The 20211-nt window shown below is 40.3% G+C and overlaps 2 protein-coding genes across 2 annotated transcripts in view; one reads left to right on the forward strand and one right to left on the reverse strand.

Moving 5' to 3' along the window:
• LOC125245030 (gastrula zinc finger protein XlCGF57.1-like) overlaps positions 1 to 17328 on the reverse strand; it is a 31127-nt gene extending 13799 nt beyond the window's left edge. Inside the window, exons 1-3 of the mRNA XM_048155459.1 lie at positions 17277 to 17328; positions 16344 to 16680; positions 5973 to 6308 (exon numbers count right to left, since the gene is read on the reverse strand). Of these exons, the coding sequence (XP_048011416.1) occupies positions 5973 to 6308; positions 16344 to 16623 (616 nt within the window). The 5' untranslated portion in view covers positions 16624 to 16680; positions 17277 to 17328. The remainder of the gene's footprint in view (positions 1 to 5972; positions 6309 to 16343; positions 16681 to 17276) is intronic.
• On the forward strand, positions 9075 to 11186 carry LOC125245013. The gene is made up of 2 exons (XM_048155436.1): positions 9075 to 9207; positions 10224 to 11186. The coding sequence occupies exon 2, from the start codon at positions 10241 to 10243 to the stop codon at positions 11162 to 11164; it is 924 nt and encodes a 307-aa protein (XP_048011393.1). The 5' UTR covers positions 9075 to 9207; positions 10224 to 10240; the 3' UTR covers positions 11165 to 11186.
• Positions 17329 to 20211: the final 2883 nt, after the last annotated feature.

Here is a 20211-nt window from a genome sequence, read left to right on the forward strand (position 1 = left end):
CTTTACAGTAACTCTAAGAAAATATAATCGAGCTAAAGTAGGTTTTTGATTGGATCAGTTTCTTTGTAAAAATGAATAATTATTAACTTAGGGGCCGCTTAAATGACACCTTTCCTACTGAAAACCAAAGACATTTAATGCATTCTTGAGGTTCATTTACGTGTTTAGTCTATATGTTTGCGTGTTTGAATGTGTATGTGTGCAGAAGCGTGGTCTTTTTTACAAAGTGATATTGCCAAATAATGTTTTCTGGTCTACATAATACAGGAAAATTAGATGTGTACGCGGATCTATGCAAACTGGAATCATTTTGATAACATTTTATCTATACAGGAAAGGGAAGGAGGCCTTCGCAGGGGATAATTTAGTTGAAACGTCAGGGCTGCATTATCGTCATGTCTAGATGCAGGTCCTTCATCTTATCTGGGTACGGCCTGGATCTGGCAGACTATGGCAAACCTTGGGATAAACAGAGAGATTAATATTAGCGTAGATGCCATTCTTCTTATGATGTAGCGAGTACATCAGGTGTTATGGGAAGTGTTCCCGGTTCCAGCTGACCTAATCTATGCAGCCTAACAATTTACATGTAGATAATGTGTGTGGCGACCAGGGCGGGCAAGAGCCATGAGGGAACGGCGCGAGGCCGGTGACGCAAGTGATAACGAGCATCACCTGGGAGGCGCACCGGCCTTGTGTCTCTCACGGAGGAGCTCCGGGAGCATAAAAGGAGGAGCGACGACCGTGAAGGACGAGAGAGGACCAGGCCTGGGCTTTATTTAATGTTTTATTATGTTTGTGTGGCCGGCAGACGTCCGCGAGGGTCTGCCGGCATTACTTTCGTTTTGTATTTGTTTATTTTGGGATTAAAGTTGTGTTCAATGTTCGCCGGTTCCCGCCTCCTTCTTCCCATATTTACGAACTGTGTTACATTGGTGCCGAAACCCGGGAGGAAGGAGGGACATGCTGTCGGAGAGCCCTCGCTGCTGAGGGGGATCACAGTGCTGCGGAGTTCGGGAAGCGCGGGAGTGTGAAGACCGCGAGAGGCTGCCCGAGGCGGTGGTACTGGAGCCTTGTGAAAGGTGGGACGGAGACCCGGATGCCGTGCTCCTGGGACGAGGTGGGGTGGCTGCCGTCCAGGAGGGAGCGGAGGAGTCGCCGCCGTCCACCGTGGGCCGGAGCCTGCTGCCATCCGCCATGAAGGGAGGAGCAGGGGACGGGGGACTCGCTGCCGGCTGCCCTCAACCGGAGGAGCCATCGCCGGCCGCCAGGAGGCGGTTGAGGATCGGGCCGTCCACTGAGCGTCCAGTGCCACCGCGAGGAAGAGCCTCTTGGTAGGCTGAGGACCGAGCAGCAGCGTGTCTGGGAGCCGGACCCAGAATTTTTTTTTCTCTCTCTTTTTCCTCTCTCCCCTCTCTCGTCCTGTCGCTCCCCTTGCTTCCGTCTCCTTTCTCTCGTCTCGTCTGTCCTTACCCCCAGGTGCTGCGGCCGCCGAGACAGGCCCCGGGGGGGAGTAAGCGCAGTCGCGGGAGTACCCCCCGGCCTGCGAGGGGCGATGGGGGTATGTGGCGACCAGGGCGGGCGAGAGCCGTGAGGGAATGGCGCGAGGCCGGTGACGCAAGTGATAACGAGCATCACCTGGGAGGCGCACCGGCCTTGTGTCTCTCACGGAGGAGCTCCGGGAGCATAAAAGGAGGAGCGACGACCGTGAAGGACGAGAGAGGACCAGGCCTGGGCTTTATTTAATGTTTTATTATGTTTGTGTGGCCGGCAGACGTCCGCGAGGGTCTGCCAGCATTACTTTCGTTTTGTATTTGTTTATTTTGGGATTAAAGTTGTGTTCAATGTTCGCCGGTTCCTGCCTCCTTCTTCCCATATTTACGAACTGTGTTACAATGTGTTATGTGTATGCCAAGTTAAAGAGATGTATTTTTAATCTAGATTTAAACTGACAGAGTGTGTCTGCTTCCCGAGCAGTGATAGGAAGATCGTTCCAGAGTTTAGGTGCCAAAAAGGAGAAGGATCTACCACCTGCGGTTGATTTTGATATTCTAGGTATTATCAGCTGGTCTGAATTCTGAGATCGCAATAGACGTGAAGGACTATAATGCTTTAAAAGCTCGCTCAGGTACTGGGGAGCTAAACCATTTAGTGCTTTGTAAGTAATTAGCAAGATTTTAAAAATCTATACAATGTTTAACAGGAAGCCAATGCAGTGTTGACAGAACTGGGCTAATATGGTCATACTTCCTAGTTCTAGTAAGAATTCTAGCTGCTGCATTTTGTACGAGCTGTAGTTTATTTATCAAGCGGGAGGAACAACCACCCAGTAGAGCGTTACAGTAATCTAACCTTGAGGTCATGAACGCATGAACTAACTGTTCTGCATTCTTTCATTGAGAGCATATGTCGTAGTTTAGATATATTTTTAAGATGGAAGAATGCGGTTTTACAGATGCTAGTAACAAGGCCTTCAAATGAGAGATTGGTATCAAAGAGCACACCCAGGTTCCTAACTGACGACGAAGACTTAACAGAGCAGCCATCAAGTGTTAGACAGTATTCTAGGTTATTATGCAAAGAAGTTTTTGGTCCAAAAATTACAATCTCTGTTTTTTCTGAATTTAGTAGTAGGAAATTACTGGTCATCCAGTTTTTTATATGAGCTATACATTCTGTTAATTTTGTGAATTTGGTAAGTTTCGTCAGGGCGTGAAGAAATATAGAGCTGAGTATCATCAGCGTAACAGTGAAAACTAACGCCATGCTTCCTAATGATATCTCCCAAGGGTAGCATGTACAGAGTGAAAAGCAACGGTCCTAGTACTGAGCCTTGCGGTACTCCATATTGAACTTGTGATCGATATGACATCTCATCGTTTACTACTACAAACTGATAACGGTCAGACAAGTATGATTTGAACCATGCCAATGCAATTCCACTAATGCCAACATAATTTTCTAGTCTATTTAAAAGAATATTGTGGTCGATAGTGTCAAATGCAACACTAAGATCCAGTAACACTAATAGAGAGATACAACCACGATCTGATGATAAGAGCAAATCATTAGTAACTCTAATGAGAGCAGTCTCAGAACTATGGTACGGTCTAAATCCTGACTGGAAATCCTCACAGATACCATTTCTTTCCACACACACGTCACGTGATACAAGAGTAAGCAGTCTGCAGAGGAAGCATCAACTTGGCACGCTACAATTATTTCTGGTGTTTTCCTACTGTGCGTTCACACCGCCGCTGGCGAGAGCGTCAAAATTCACCTTGGCTGTCAACAACGCTGTACTGTGCGTTCAAACAGCCGCCGACAGGAGGGTCAAAGTAAATGACAAGTTGTGGCAATCAATCGGAATCCTCTCAAGCGAGGACCCATACACTGCGAATGGTTGCCGCTGAACCGCGTCATAGCTCATTACCATAAAGTTGCCCTGACTTCAACTCTGCTTGATGCTCTCAAACCTCGTTTACACTGCACGCGTCTGCGGCACGTTACGGCTCCTGCAAGGTTTTGTTCCGTCCTCTGCGCGGTGTCGACTCACACCAGAAGCATTTCAGAAGCGAAGCGGCTGGATTCGCGAGACCAAAAGATTTGCCTGTCTGATGTGTTTTCCTTGATTTTCTTCGTGTTTTTAATGGCTAATATGGTTATATTTTGTCCTGTTTGTTTGTGCTTATTGCTATGCCATACTTTATTTTCCTATAGCCTACAGACGAAGTTAATACACTTAAAAGTCAAGTTATGGATAACAAGAGAAAAAAAAATCAAGTTTCTCAACTTCTAATCTCTTGTCGTCAGTTTCTGGCTTCCTAGTTATGAAATATGAGTGGGAGTTTACACAGGGTGATTATTTTGACTTTATTTTGTATTTGAGCTGCGCGTCTTGGATGTGGTGTGTGTCAAAAATAGGCGAGGTGCCTATATTTAGCGAAGTGGCACGGCGAGGCAATTCTGGGACGCTTCTAAAACGCACCACGGCGTGGCTGATGTAAACACGAGCATTGACTAGAGCGGCCGTGGAGATCAGCTCCAGTAGCCTTGTCTAAGGGTGCGTTCACACTTGTAGTTCGGTTCGTTTGGTTCATTTGGTCCGGACCAAAGAAGAAAAAAAAACATTTAGTCCTGGTCCGGTTAGCGCTCACATTGGCAATTTTATCACTGAACCAAAAGATACCGAACCTTAAGGCATAGGGATACATTCACAACCTGATTGGTCGGATTTTATGACGTATTGCCTATTTTGAGACGGAACTTACCGAACATCCAAAACAATGCTGTTTGCTGAGGTAAATGCACTCGTTGTGTGTGCGTAGCGGTGCGTAGCCTGCATGTGATGGTATTTTGGCCAGCTGGGAACTCGTGAAGAGCTTATAAAATGTGTAAAGTAGTCAAAACACCGGCGGGAATCCATCCGTCACACACACAAATGATCTGCTGCATGGAGACGCGCGTCTGATGCCTGTGATGGGCAAACTCGCGACTATGAAGAGAAAACCGACATGCGCGATGATTCTGTCCTTTTTAGGGTCTCGTCTTCCTGTTTTTGGTTCGGTTACATGTCTTTGGTCTGTGTTGCGTTCATATATCATTCGAACCGCACCAGAGTTCGTTTGGAAGCGGACCGAGACCCATCTTTTCAGCGGTCTCGGTCCGCTTGTTTGGTGCGCACCAGGGTTCGGATGGCAGCGTTCACATATGTTCAAATGAACCGCACTAACCGAGCAATCGCACCAGGGTTTGTTTTAATCGAACCAAACATGACAAGTGTGAACGCACCCTAAGATGCGCAGCTCAAATACAAAATAATCACCCTGTGTAAACTCCCGCTCATATTTCATATAACTAGGAGGCCAGAATCTGACAAGACATTCGAAGTTGAAAAACTTGAAAATATTTTGTTCTTGTCATCCATAACTGGACTTTTAAGTGTATTAACTTTGTCCGTAGAATACAGCAAAATAAAGTATGGCATAGCAATAAACACAATAAGACCAGACAAAATATAACCATTAAGCCATTAAAAACACGAAAAAATCAAGGAAAAAAACATCAGACAGGCAAATCTCGTGGTCTCGCGAATCCAGCCGCTTCGCTTCTGAAATGCTTCTGGTGTGAGTTGACACCGCACAGAGGACGGTACAAAACCGTAACGAGCCGCAGACGCTTGCAGTGTAAACAAGGCTTTAAATTTCCCACCCCTACAATGATTTATTGCTTGTCTTTGATATCATATTATCATCACATTTAGGATAAGCAGTAGAATCCTCTTAACTAGGTGTTTTGAAATCAGAGACTGGTGTTTCTTTTCATGGTTTCATTACTCTTTTCCAGAGCCTCCTTCCCTATTCCTATTGCCAAGCTTCATTCTGCCATTTTTCATTTTACCATATGTGTGTGATTGAGTTTCTGTTTGTTAGTTTAGTTATGTTTTTGTGATTTAGTTAATAAAACTTGTGCACAATACATATTTGATACAGACTCCCTGCCTGCAAAGAAATGACACTAAAATAACCTCCTCACGCTCTAAGCGCTGTAAATGCTAAGAAAGAATTATTTTTCTGTGGCCATGAAAAATACCCTTTTCTTAGAACTAATTGATAATCAATTCTGAGTGTTCACATGATGAACTGATTTATTGTAATGTTAATGTAGCTACATCAAGTTAATCTGATGAACTAATTCAAATATTCACTAACAAGTTATGAATAATTGAATATTTCCACTTTGAGCTAATTTGTTACACCACAATGAATATGCAAGTAATTTCTGAAACTGTTGTATTTTGGAAATCTTTTACTAGATACAGAACACTACAGTTGCATTCCAGAATGAGTTTGCAAATGACATTTCAGGTCTCTTAGATAAGTGAAACTCTTCTCACATCGAGGACACGTGTAGGGTTTCTCTCCAGTGTGATTTCTCATGTGGACATAAAGGTTCCCTTTATGACTTGAAACTCTTTCCACACTGAGAACAGGTGAAAGGCTTCTCTCCAGTGTGAACTCTCATGTGGGCATTAAGGTTTCCTTTACGTGCAAAACTCTGTCCACACTGTTGGCAGGTGAAAGGCTTCTCTCCAGTGTGAACCCTCATGTGGACTTTAAGGTTTTGTTTATGAGCAAAACTGCGTCCACACTGTTGGCAGGTAAAACAACTGTCAGATATGGTTTTCTGAGTTCTTTTTTGAGAGGAATTTTTTTTAGTCTGTGTGGATTTTTCTCCTGTCATGAAATCACAATCTTCCGCTTCCATTTCATTCAGTTCTTGACTCTCTTCTTTCAGTGCCATCAGGTCTAAAGCGAAAGAAGACAAACACAAAATTAACAGCGGTTCAATGGCATAAAGCAACAGACATCAAAAGACTGCATTAAAACAAGAGAGCCAACAACACCTATGCTAAGTAAAATAATTTGTGAACGACTTTGATGAGGATGAGGGAGTGATGTTCTCTAAAGCCTGTCAACACACTGTCGAAAGCACTGGAGCATCTCAAATCTGCTCGCCACAAGAACCGAAAGAGGAGTGCTCTTGGTAAGTTTTATTTAAAATGCTATTTATGTTGTAAAAAATTATGAAAAGCATCATTATCTAATATACAACCTAAATGTATCATCATGAGAACAGTGCTGGGTGGTGTATATGTATTTTTCGCATAGGCTACCGCAATATCAGAAAATAACTGCTCTGTCTATTCACTTTTGCATTGAATCATTCATTCAGGAGATTTGTTTAAAAAAAAAAAAGCCAATTCCAGTTATGAAACAATAAAGTACTTATAAGTCATTGAATTAATCATTCAAAGCATGTTTTAATAATTCATTTTAAAGCAATTAACATTTTGTCAAAACCTCTAGTAAATTATGTTGTTTTCTTTAGGCCTAGTAGTCTGTTCAGAATTGTGGGACAATCGTGATCTCTGTTTGAAACCAAAAAATAGTGATTCTTAATTTATCCAGAATCGTGCAGATTTACATTCTTGAACGTAATAATATTTATGTAATAATAATAAATCCTAATAATATTTTGAATAATGTTCTTTTAACCAAGCAAGAACGTTAATACAACGTCTAAAAAAAACTGGATGCTTTAAACGTTCCTAGAACAATCAGAAATATAATTTTGATAACTTAATGGGAACGTTATGGAAACTTTCTTATAACATAAAATTGTTAGCTAGGTTTCAGGATGACAATGCCAAGTTTCATCAGGCTCAATTTGGTAAAGTATGGTTGGGAGGGAGCATAAAGAATCATTTCCTTAAAGGTCCCGTTTTTCGTGTTTTTTTGAAGCTTTGATTGTGTTTATAGTGTGCAATATAACATGTGTTCATGTTTCGCGTGTAAAAAAACACAGTATTTTTCACATAATTTACTTATCTGTATACCGCTGTTTCCACTGTCATAAAAACGGGCTGATGACTTCCTTGTTCTATGAAGTCCCTCCTTCAGAAATACGTAAAGAGTTCTGATTGTGCCAGCGGTTCCTGTGTTGTTATTCGACAGCAGCTTAGCGCATCTTGCCCTGAAAGGTCACGCCTCTTACCATAACGTGGAGATGCACGCGCTCAGTGTTATTGTAAACATGTCTTTAATTTTACCCTATCAATTTGAGCCGGAATCAGACCCGGTGATTGGACTGCGGGATGAAAATAACAGCGTTTCGACGACATGGCGACAAACACACTCTACAAACGCAACTCTTGTTTATTCCTGTGGGCGGAGGTTAGTCAAAAAACTGTTTTAGTGACGTCATTAAAGAAGGAAGTAGAGGGATGTAGTCCAAACTGGCCGTTCGATGTAGGCGACTTCTGTTAAATAAAATATCTCGCTTGGCATTGAACTTTGAGCTTTAAAATTTTACAGATTTTATTTATACTCTAACAACAACATTACACACTAACTAAAGTTTGAAACATGGGATCATGAAGAACGGGACCTTTAACCTCATTGAAAGTCTTTGGGATGTGCTGGAGGAGACTTTACAGAGTGCTCACCTCTTGCATTGTCAATTCAAAATCTTAACCAAAAGTTGATGCGGGTCAATGACGTGACGCCCCCTTTTTCTGTCCGGGTTAATTTTATTTTGCAGAAAAAAAACCAAAAAATACATAAAAATTTCTCATCTACTTGTTATACCTTCTTCACCTACTAAACCACTCTAACTTCTCCAAATTTTTACGTTTTTCATCATTTTTCTGCTATCCGAAGTGCCAAAACATCATATGGGGCGACCGTCCAGCCTTGACTTTTGTTAGGACAACTGGTTTAAAAACAGTTTAAATCAACTTAAATATATCCCTTTTCCTAGTTGGCATAATTTCAAACATGTTTTACATCCATTGACAAAACTATAAAGCATTTGCACATATATTTCTATCATGATATACAAACGAATGTTGTCCGAATTAAGTTGATTCTATCCATATCAATCCGGGGCGACCATCAACAAACCACAATTTTGAGACCTTTATTTTGAAAAACATCTCAAGGATGGGATATTGCATCAGCCAGACACAAGTGAAGACCCCCTGGAAACAACTGTAAGGTAAATCAGTCTCTCTCATATAGTAAGAAAAAGCTGTTTTTTAACTGCTGTAATGTCGTAGTCACTTTTGGTCATCATGTGGGGCAAAACTGTGAATTATAATTTTTTTCCCACAAATCTATATTTTGATGATAAATTTGATAGTGCTTTGTCACTAGAAGAAGCTAGTTTGGTTTATGAGGCTAACTGTTAGCCTGTTATACTTGAGTGAACTTGAAAACATCATATGGGGCGACCGAGTATCATGTGGGGCGACCACTGCTGAGTGTTTTAAATGATAGATATATGTCCTATATTTGTAGTTTTCATATTCTATACATCAATTATATACATAGAGTTAATTGTTTAAGCATAATTATTTGTATATTTTATCTTTTTTTTTTTAAATTCAGCCATTTTCCATTCCTTTTATAGGGATAAAAAAAATGTTTGTTGTAGTACAATCCTACAGGAAAAATGAAAAAATAAATAAATAAATAAATAAAAAACTACACAATGACATTCTATTTATGTAAACAAGTTTTAACCTATTTTACCTATTTCCTAGATGGCACGATTAACAAGCAAAGAGAAGACTGCTCGTCATAGACAGAAAGTCAACTCCGACCCTGCAGCAAGAGCAGAGTATCTTGCAAGGAAAAGAGAGAGGTAAAGAAAAAAGAGCTTCTGTAGCAGTGAGCTAGAGTCACTAGAGCTACAGAAAGTAGGAGACCAGGGGTGTATTCCAGAAAGCAGGGTTAACTTACTGTCACATATACCCTGAACTCTCGGTTGATTAACCCAAACCTTGCTTACTCGAGGTATGCTGGTTCCAAAAATGCATCCGGGAATAAGTTCAGCCAACCCAGAGTATGTTTTCGGTTAACACACAAGACATTCTCAACAGAGCGACGAATCGATGATTCACCATGGAAACAGACGCTAAGAAAAAGCGCGCCATTCTACTTCATTCTTCTTCTTTTGTTTAATGGCGATTTACATAACCTACTTGGTGCACATCACCACCTATTGGGTGGTTGTGCAATAATTTTTAATCTTAATATTGTTTGTTTGATGCTAATTATTTAATAAAATATCACATATATGATATGTATTTTATTATAGAAATTATAGCATAGAAAATGTCCTGTTATAAAGATTAAGAAGTAGATCCATGTGTGCTATGACAATAAAATTCATATATTAGAATTGAATAAACATTTATATATTGTATAATATAACATTGTGTATATAACTGTAACTATATAACAAATTTAGATACATTAATATAACCATATTGATAATATAACACACATCTAAATTCCTCTTAAGCTAACTAACCCTTGAACATAACCTGCTCCGGAGCAGGTTATGTTCAGAGAGCAAGTTGCTATGGTTACTTACATACCCTAAAAGTTACCTCCGTTTTTGGAACCGAAAGTTGAGGTTATCCACTTACTTACTCTTAAACATACCCAGGTATGTCACATAACCTGCTTTCTGGAATACCCCCCCTGGGTAGATCAAATAAACAGTTTAGACTGTATGCTACAATAAGCTATTAAACATTGGTCACCGAAACAGCTGTTCTCTAAAGAGAGTAGGTTCAGGATAAGGAGGAAAGAGCACAGGTGTAGAATGTTTATCTTGTTGTTGATGAACAACTCTGTACACTATTGTTTCAGCTACCAAAAAAGAAAGCATGAGGGGGAAGATTCCATATGTGAAGTCAGATGAGTTATCAGAGAGGGAGAGGAATAATCTGAGAAACAAGTGGAAGGCTGCATCCAGAGGATACAGGGAGAGAAGAAAGATGGAGAAGGCAATGTTGGACCTGACACCTCAATCCATAGAGAACACTCTGCCAGATCCAGCAGGTGTAGAAGGAGTGGAGGGGCAGCAAGAGAGTCCAGGGGGGTGTGTGGTGGTGGATGCTCCACCTCAAAATGAGGATTTCCATCCACAGATGTCCTCCACACCAGAGAGAAAAGATAGAGAAAAGAAAGCTGAGAAACGTTGTAAACGACTGCAGGCTGAGAAGCATGAATTAAGAAAGCTAAACATAAATCTGAGGAAACAACTTGCAAAGATGAGAAAAGAAAAGGAAAGGGCCAGAAAAGGTGAGACGAGGGCAAAAGAACGGTTAAGCCACAGTGAGAGGCTCAAGCCAAAAGGGGGGAAGAAACTGGCAAAAGAGAGAAAGCTGGCTGTTGTTAGTTTTCTGACTAGAGATGAGAATAGTCGACTTTTACCAGGGAAAAAAGATACCATCACAAAAAACAAAATAAAAGAACAGCGAAGAATTCTCACAAAGCCACTCACAGAGCTCCATGGGCTGTACAATAGTGAAATGAAGAAGAGCCTCCACCTATCTTACAGGCAGTTTGCTAGAAGACGCCCCTTCTATGTCACTGAGCCAAAAGCCAATAGGGATGGGACGATACACTTAAACTCACGATACGATGCACCTCGATATGCCAGGGTCAAGATACGATACGATATCAAAAAAGAAAAAAAAAAGAAGAAAATATTACTGTATAACAACAACTTATTTATTTTTGTTTCAGCTGCACACAGGGAAACACAAGGCCTAACTGGCCAAACACAAACAAGAACACTCCCTTAGTGCTGCTCTAATCCAAGGTTAAGTTATCTCAGGACTGGTTCTTCTTCAAAAAAACTAACATATCAACATGTTCTGGTGTAATCAGTGATCTTTGAGCAGACACAATGTCTCCTGCTGTGGAAAAGACACGCTCACTGGGCACTGACGTAGCAGGAATGCAAAGGTAGGCTTTGGCCAGGGGGGCAAGTATGGGGTAAGCATATGCATTAACTTTCCACCACTCAAGTGGACTACTGTTGAGTGGGATAGGAATCCCATTTCTGTAGGAGAGTATCTCCATTTCAATCCCTCTGCTGGACTGCACTGTCTCAACAACAGTAGTGTAGGAGCTCCCAAGGAGATCTTCTAACGCTGTCTTTTTTGGTGGGGGAGGCTGTGTCACGTCCTGCATCTGCCTTTCTCCCTCCACTGGCTCTTCCTGGCTCTGCTCTGCTCCCTGTGCTGCCTCAACCATGACCCTGGCCTGCTCTGCTGCTGCACCTGATATTGAAGCACTGGCCCTAGTGGTTCTTTCATCTATGTCACTGGTCTGAAAAAAATAAAATAAAACTAGCTCAAACATTTCTGTCTTTCAATCCTTCACTCCCTCCCTCTCTCACAGACACACGCACACAGAGACTCTCTCTCTCTCTCATCGACTAATAAAAAAAACAATATGAGAAATAAGTTTTCGGGCTCTGGCCTACACATACAGGGCACCTCATTTTTTTTTTCAATAAAAGTTAGCCTACCTGGTTGCGCTGCTCATGAAGTGCTGAAGCTTTTTCACGTATTCGGGCATAGACGGACTCGCGTTGTTCATCATTCAGATGGGACAGGCTTCGGAATCGTGGGTCAAGCGCAGTGCACTCCTGCAGCATGTCATTACAGTCCCCCGAGTACCGGTCCGAGATGTCGAGTAGAATGGCGCTTTTCATGTTGGCGATGGTCTGTGTGTCATTTTCGTCTGGTGACATGCTTTGCTCGATCATGAACTTCATTGGGATTATCAGTGAAACAGTGGGCTCTTTTTCATCACAGACAACTGTTGTGGCTGTCTTCAGTGGCTTAAGCAGTTTCACTATGTCCTCGACATCTGATATATCACTGTTATCCAGAGTGTCAATTTCTCTCGCATTCCTTCGGATTCCTGGGCAGCTCAGTGCAGCTGAGACAGCTGCTTGTTGCTCCAGGTAGCGCGCCAGCATGTCGTATGTGCTATTCCACCTGGTTTGGACATCGGTGATAAGTTTATGCCGAGGCAGCTCTAACTGGGTTTGCTTGTTGGTCAGGACGGCGGTGGCCGTGGTGCTCTTGTGAAAGAATGTAGTTATTCTTCGCACACGACCAAGAAGGCGCGCGACGCGGGATACAGCCAAGCCTCGCTTACTGGCCAGATTCACAACATGCGCTAAGCACTTGATGTGAGGGTGGAGACCGCTCTCTCTCACAGCAATGTCCATGTTGCTTGCGTTGTCTGTGACACAAGCAATGGTTGTTTGTGGCCTCGTTAGCTCCCACTCACTCAGTGCATTTCTCAACACGTGAGCTATGTTAACACCAGTATGACTTTCACTTAGCTCACGAGTTTGCAACACAAAGCTTTTTCTCTCCCATTTCTCGTTGATGATTTCTTCCGTGATGGTTATATAACTCTGTGTTGCACGCGAGGTCCAGCTGTCGGTGGTCAGGGCGACACAGTCGGCATTTTTTAGATACTCTTTCACGCTTTGTTTGGTTTCATTGTAAATTTCCGGGATTACCTTCTCTGAAAAATGTCCTCGACATGGCATCTTAAACTTGGGCTCCAGCACATTAAACATTTGGATGAATTTTCTGTTCTCTACCATGTTAAATGGAGCCATATAGTCTGCTATGAATGGAGCGCCAATGAGCCTGGTTATCTGTTTTGCACGCCAATGGACTTGACTGTTTTGCAGGTAGAGTTGGTGTCAGCGCTTTGGTGTCATGGTCAGCTTCCCTTTCATGGTCAGGTTGTTTTCTCCGGGGCCGTCTTCACATTTTTATGGTGACGTTGACATTTTTATGGTGGTGGTTCATGTTTGATGTGTTGGATGTGGTGTACGGAATGGTGGTGGTTCATGTTTGATGTGTTGGATGTGGTGTACGCTTACACACAGTCTTATCTTGTCAGTTACACCGTCTTTGTCTTTTTTAGAGAAAGCAAAATACTGCCAGACATATGACTTGTATCCAGGCGGAGCGTCCTCAATTTCGACCTCTTTGTCTTTTTTATTTGACTCCATGGTCTGTTTGGGGGCAAGGCAGTGGTGCTAATGCAATTTGAATATTTGTCCTGCAAGGCAGTGTTGTTATTGCAACATGCTCTTGACTGACACCGCCTTCCCCGGATATAATTTTTTTTTTTCATTTAGTTTTTTTACCCTGCCACCATAGACTGTTCCCCGGATGTCTGCCCCATATACATACACACAAATATAATACACTAAATTATTTATATACTATGCAAATCATGCAGCAGTGCCATCTATCTTTATTTCGCGTCCATTTTTTTCGACCTGATGCGTTTCGTCACATCGCGATATTTTGTCAAACGATATTTCGTCCCATCCCTAAAAGCCAAGGATCGGGACACATGTGCATGCATGGACCACGAAAATGTCCACCTGCTGGCCAAAAGCTCTACAGCAGAGGGCTGTTGAAAACAAAAAGCATTTCTGAGCTGCTGGTTAGATAGTGTGTGATCCAAAAAATAAGGACTGTATGGACCGTGTTTGTGCCAAGTGCCTTTGAGGAGGTAGAATTCCCTGAGACAGAGAGCAGCTCAGAAGTCAGAGCAGTGAAGAGGGTAACTTCCACAAATGGGAGAGAATGTTTGGCAACATGGTGAAACAGATCTATAGTGGAACATCAGGACTTGATGAAGCTTTTCTCTCAGAAGTTAGATCCTTGGCAAAAAGTTTAACTGGCTGCACCAGGCAGAGCAGTTCCGCTACCTTAAACAAAACATCACAGGGTGTGAAGCTGTTCTGCATGTTGACTTCTCAGAGAATTATGCATGTAAGCTGAACACAGAGGTTCAGGCATTTCACTTTGGAGGTAGCAGACAGCAAGCGACTATCCACACAGCAGTCCTGTACACTGTGCATGGAACAAAGTCCTATGCAACACTCTCTGACAGCCTGCGCCAGGACAAGCGGGCGGTGTGGGCATTCAGAGCCCAGCTTCGTGAAACCTTCCCACAGATCACAACCCTCCTTCCCACATCACAACCCTCCACATTCAGAGTGATGGGCCGGTTACACAGTACCGGAATAAAAACAACTTCTACCTCCTCAGTACTGTCCCTTTCCTTTCTGGGTTCACTAAGGTGACCTGGAATTATTCAGAAAAGTCTCATGGGAAAGGGGCCCCAGATGGGATTGGTGGGGCAATAAAAAGAGAAGCAGATCGCTTTGTCCAAAGAGGTGGTGAACTTCAGACACCACAGCAACTCTATGAGATGCTGAACACAAGATTAGGCTCAAGCATCACACACTATTGGGTAAACAGAGAAAGCATTGAAAAGTGTGATGAGCTAATTCCTGACAACTTGGAGGCTGTGAAGGGCACCTTTAAAATACACCAGGTTTGGTCTACCCAGCCTTCACAGATCACTCACAGGACTGTGTCATGCTTCTGTAGGAAAACAGAGAGGAGTCCATGCCCTTGTTACAAGCCCGTAACAGTAGACCTGAGAGTGAGACACACTGTGTGCAACGCTGAGAATCCCCCAAGCTCTCCTCCTCAACCACCTAGGGAACAAGAAAATCTAGATCTTTGTGGCAAGTTTGTTATTGTCATTTATGATGAAAAGCCTTATGTTGGCCAAGTGCTTGAGGTTGTGGGAGAAGAAGTGCAGGTCAATTGTATGCTACAATCTGGTGACAAAAACCTCTTCATGTGGCCACAAACTGTAGATTTAATTTTCTACTACAGAAAAGATGTGCATGCTGTGATCTCAGAGCCTGAGCCAGCAACATCACGCTTCTCAAAGCTGACTCTCCAAGATTGGGTGAAGTTCAGAAATACCTCAGCTTAGATAAATGCAAGTCGTGTTCATCACTGCCTTATGTGGCTAAATGGGTCCATAAAAAGAAACTTATTATTTGTGATATTTGAATGTTGAAAGGTTAATTGAGATGCAAGTAGTGTTCTCCCTGTCGAATGAATCAAAAAGGTTCCAAAAAAGAGATTCTTTACTCAGCTTCTTAAGTTCTTGAAGCATTTAATGTGTGTTGCAATAAAAATTATATAATTTTAAATGTTAATTTCCTTCTGATTTGTTATATTTAAATGTTGAAATGTTATTTGAATAAAAAGAGTTAAATTTTCTTTCGTCTTGAACTCTTTTGTGTACATTTTAACTGAAATTTTTATACCTGTGGTTTTCTTATCATTTGGGGCGACCATATGTCATGTGGGGTAACCAACAAATGAATGAATAAATGAATAAATTCATAACCAAATATCCATCAGTTTAGCCTCAAATATTAATCAGTGGTATGCTATTGTTGAATGTGTAATATCTGTATAAATGCTAATTCAGTTTTTTTGCTTTTAAAGTAAAAATCAGTATTGTAACTGGATTATGAGGGAGACTGATATTATAGAATAAACTTGTGAAATAATGGTTTTCATAAAATGAAAGGGCACTAAAGTTTATCTTTCTTCATCAGTTTATCTACTTACTGATATGAGTTCAACTAGTCTTAATGATACATAAAAATGTGAATTTTGAGATATATTACGGTCGCCCCAGATGACTTTTTTAAGGCTATGTATTATTAACTTAAGTGTAAAAACACTAAAATGTCATTTTTTTTTTACTTTTCTTTATAAAGGCATGTGTACACTACATTCCAAATGTTTAGAAAATGGCCAAACGTATCCATATTTTTGGTATTTTAAAATTGGCCTATTAAAAAGTCTTATCCGTCAATGACCCATGCACCTCTTGATGGAAATAATTGTTGTGATGTTATTTCCATCAAGAGATTCATCAATTTTTCATCAAGATCTTGGACTTCTCCATCTTGACTCGACCAGAGACTTAACTGTAACTTGCAAAACAAGGACTCAGTCTTACCTGTTTCTGTTTTCAAACAGTTTTATTTTAAGAAGTCAATAATTTAATACGGATGAAATGACTGTTCTCAGCTTTGAGAATGAAACCAACCTGTTTGTTGCTCAGTTTCTTCTTGTTTCACTCTAATTGTTTCTTTAATCTTCATGTCTTCACTCTCTTCTTTAATAAACACCATCTTTATGTCTTCACAGTCCTCTTTAATAAACGGCATCTTCGTGTCTTTACTCTCCTCTTTAATAAACTCAATCTTTGTTTGTTCCTCAGTTTCTTCTTGTTTAATTCTGAATGTTTCTTCAATCTTCACGGATTCACTCTCCTCTTTAATAAACTCCATCTTTATGTCTTCACTGTTCTCTTTAATAAATGCCATCTTTATAATAGTGTGTCACATGGATCTCAGTTGCTTCATCAAGAGTCTTCCTGGACACTGTCATGATAAAGATAACAATAATTAACAGAAAGAGAGACTGTCTCAATCAGCTCTAGTTCAGTAATTCAGTACTCTGGTAAGAGAGTCAGAGTTAATGGATTTAAATAAGACAAAAAAACAAAACAAAAAAACCCTCTAAACTAGCACTAAAAATTACTAAAAGAGTACACATTACACAGACAATTCACAATTATTTACCTATGATTTGATATTAATTGATCTGTATATTATTTTTTATATTAAACTTTCATGAAAACATTATCAGTTGGTTTGTAAAAATTACATGTAAGTGTCGTCAGGATGCGGTTATTCGAGCGTTTCGAATCATTGAATCATTTTGCAAAGCATTCGGTTCAAATGACTCGGAGTTTCTCTCGTCACAACTGTGTTTACAATGAACTGATTCACGATATAAGGAGGGAAATGAGACGCACCAATGTGTTTTACTCAAAAACAACTTTCGTTATTGTTAAATAAAGCATTATAGTGTTACATTCAAAAATAATTACTTTACTTTACAAGTTTGCAAAACGATTCAATTGACTGAACAGTTTGCATTGCTTTAAACACTTTAAATGCATAAAACCACAAACCTTTCTTCAGCCGAATCATAACAGATGCAGGAGAGCGGCGCAGCCTTATGACATCACATATTTTGACCAAAATAAAAGCCCTGCTCACAAACGTGCATAGAAATGTACACATTTACGTATGATATTAAAAAAATATATTAATAGTTAAATAGAGAGGTTCTGTCTGTATGACAAAAATGTAATGTTTGCATAGAGAATTTCATTTATACCAAATATTACAGTATTATTAATTTCTATCTAATCTATTATTAATATGCTGTAAATATTATTGTAACTTGTTTACAGTGTTCTTAACTTTACTTTTCTATCTATGGAACTTGTGTTTGCACCTGTGTCCTTAATAAAGATAATAATAATAATAATAATAATAATATTCAAGTAGTGACAAATACGTAGTTTTTTTTTTTCTTGAAATTTTGTTACTTTTTCACATTTAGGGTCATGAACATGCATGTAAAGTTTCAACACACTGATGTGTTTTTACATATTCACAGAAAAGTATGTTTGTGATGTTCGCGGGTCAATTTGACCCGCAAATTTTAATGTTCTAAGTCAACTGTACAGACCCAAAATAATAACATTTCTTGGATAGATTTTGTTATTTTAGCCACTATGAAGCTTTTCCTCACTTATTTCAATACAAAAAATATTTTGTCATCCTCATATGGTAAAAATCTGCACAAAATATCTGAAATACAATTATACCCATTGACTTTTTCTCATTTAGGATCATGAAAATGCCTAAAAAAAGCAAATGTTATATGTTCTTACTGTTCGCAAGTCAATCTGACCCATATTGGCAGCTGTTCAAAAGAAACTACAGACCTAAATTACAAAACACTTCTGTGTTGTATGTCACAGCTCTTCAACTCTAGTCCTGAAGTACCAGTGTCTATTTATTTTCAAAGTTAGTGGAAATAAGAAGTTGTTTCACCTGTTATTGTCTGTCCCACTTTTTGAGCATAGACTTGAAAAGGACTTTTACAACTTAAATTTAAGTTGATTTCTCAAAAAAAAAAAGAACTTTCAATAAGATGTTTTGTGCGCAGTACCAAACTTTTCCATAAGATGACATCCAGATTCCACCAGTGACCAGGGCTGGATTTCCCGAAACCTTCTTAACTCTACCTTAAGCTGTATCTTAACATTAATACATGTCTCCCGAAACGTTCTTAGTTAAGTATACCTTCTGTAAGTCATACTTTCGAAGGTTGGTCTGCACCACTCTTAGCTATACCTTATCACTGTTGACAGTCAACACTAATATAATTCTAGCCTGGATGCCAGCCGAACTTAGCCCCGCCCACAACGTTTTGAGGTCGGGGAGTTCGGTCTGGACTCGATCCGTAGAGGAGTAATTATGCCCGAACAGAAACTGTTCGGACCAATCACATTTGTCAGGGCGATGATTGACAGATTATCACCAGAAACGTAATCAGCCACGTCATCAAAGAGCGCTTGGGTTGAATTAGTTTACAACAATGATGGCTGTTGTTGAAGAACTGAGATATGTAGATTCCGCCATCACGTCCGTTATAGAAGATATCGACAGCGCATTATTTGGCAAGTACTCCGTGTATACTTAAATTATTTTTACAACACCGGCAAACATTGTTTACGCTCATCTTCTACTAGTTCCAGCATGTGTGCAGTTGAGTTCTGTTGACAACTATGCGTCGCTCAACATACATCACTTACTCTGTAGCTCTGATTGGTTGTAGGTCTATCCAATTGAGGTCTTTCCTGGATCGGTTGAAATACGCCCCCATAATCAAAGCCCAATGGAGCAGTATCAGACTCATATTCGAACTAGAATTGAGTATGACCACGTCAGGCTAATATAATTCTGAAGCTGTAATACATTTAGTGTTCGAAAAGGAAAAGAATAAAATGCAAAGATTCACTGCTAAATTCAAATGTGCTTTAGCGCTGAACCAGTGACAGATGCGCGCTCTGCGCTTGTCATGTGTCACAACTATTCTGTTTTTAACCTCATCAGGTTTATTTTATGTTTCAGTCATTTAAATACACATTTGAATTAAGTAGGCTACTGCATAAAAAAGACATTTATAGTTTGTTAAAATCAAATTCCACACATCTACGTGAGCTGCAACAATAACCCTTTCAATTATATAATTTGACGAAGTGTTTTATTCATATCAGATACACATTGTGTATGAAACAATAGTTTACTCTATTCTTCGCCCAGTTCACCGGCCACATACTTTTATGTATTTCGGTGAAGATTTCATAAATCCGACAGCTCTGAATTGCCATGCAAACTCATTGCACTACAAAACACATTCACTTCCACATATTTTACAATCGGAATTTATCATAAAATTCATGACATAGTTAAAAAGTTTGTGAATATTTTGAATTAAAAAAAATGAAAAAACGATATAAACACGATACCTACATGTCTGCCAGCTGCATGACGCGTCTCCAAGGAATTAAAACTTTGTTCTATAATAACGCTCGCCTTAAACTCACGCTGATGGGGGCTCTAGTGTCCCCAGAATATAGATAAATTACAATATAGATTTAGTTTGCAATTTGGATTACTTTTAACATCCCCTGAGTCCTGATAAATGAGTGAATTATCGATTCTCGAGTCATCGATATCAACCAATTCAGCACGGCCTCCATGGACAGCACCTGGTAACATCGCACTTAAGAAGCTATACCTTAAGCAACCTCCTAAGGGATAGTTCAGGGAACATGCCTAGAAATGGTATATCTTCAGTTAAGGTCTACCTTCGTAGCATGCTAAAAGACAGCGTTATCGGGAAACCCAGCCCAAATAAGGACTCGTCGATTTCCATATATGGTTTGAGTGATTTAACATGTTAGATTTATTAATCACAGTGGAAAGATAACTTGATAAAATTAACACATTTAATGCACTTTGCCCACCCCCAGACATACGCAGGCC

Source organism: Megalobrama amblycephala, linkage group LG14 (genome assembly GCF_018812025.1).
Source record: "Megalobrama amblycephala isolate DHTTF-2021 linkage group LG14, ASM1881202v1, whole genome shotgun sequence".
Taxonomy (NCBI): domain Eukaryota; kingdom Metazoa; phylum Chordata; class Actinopteri; order Cypriniformes; family Xenocyprididae; genus Megalobrama; species Megalobrama amblycephala.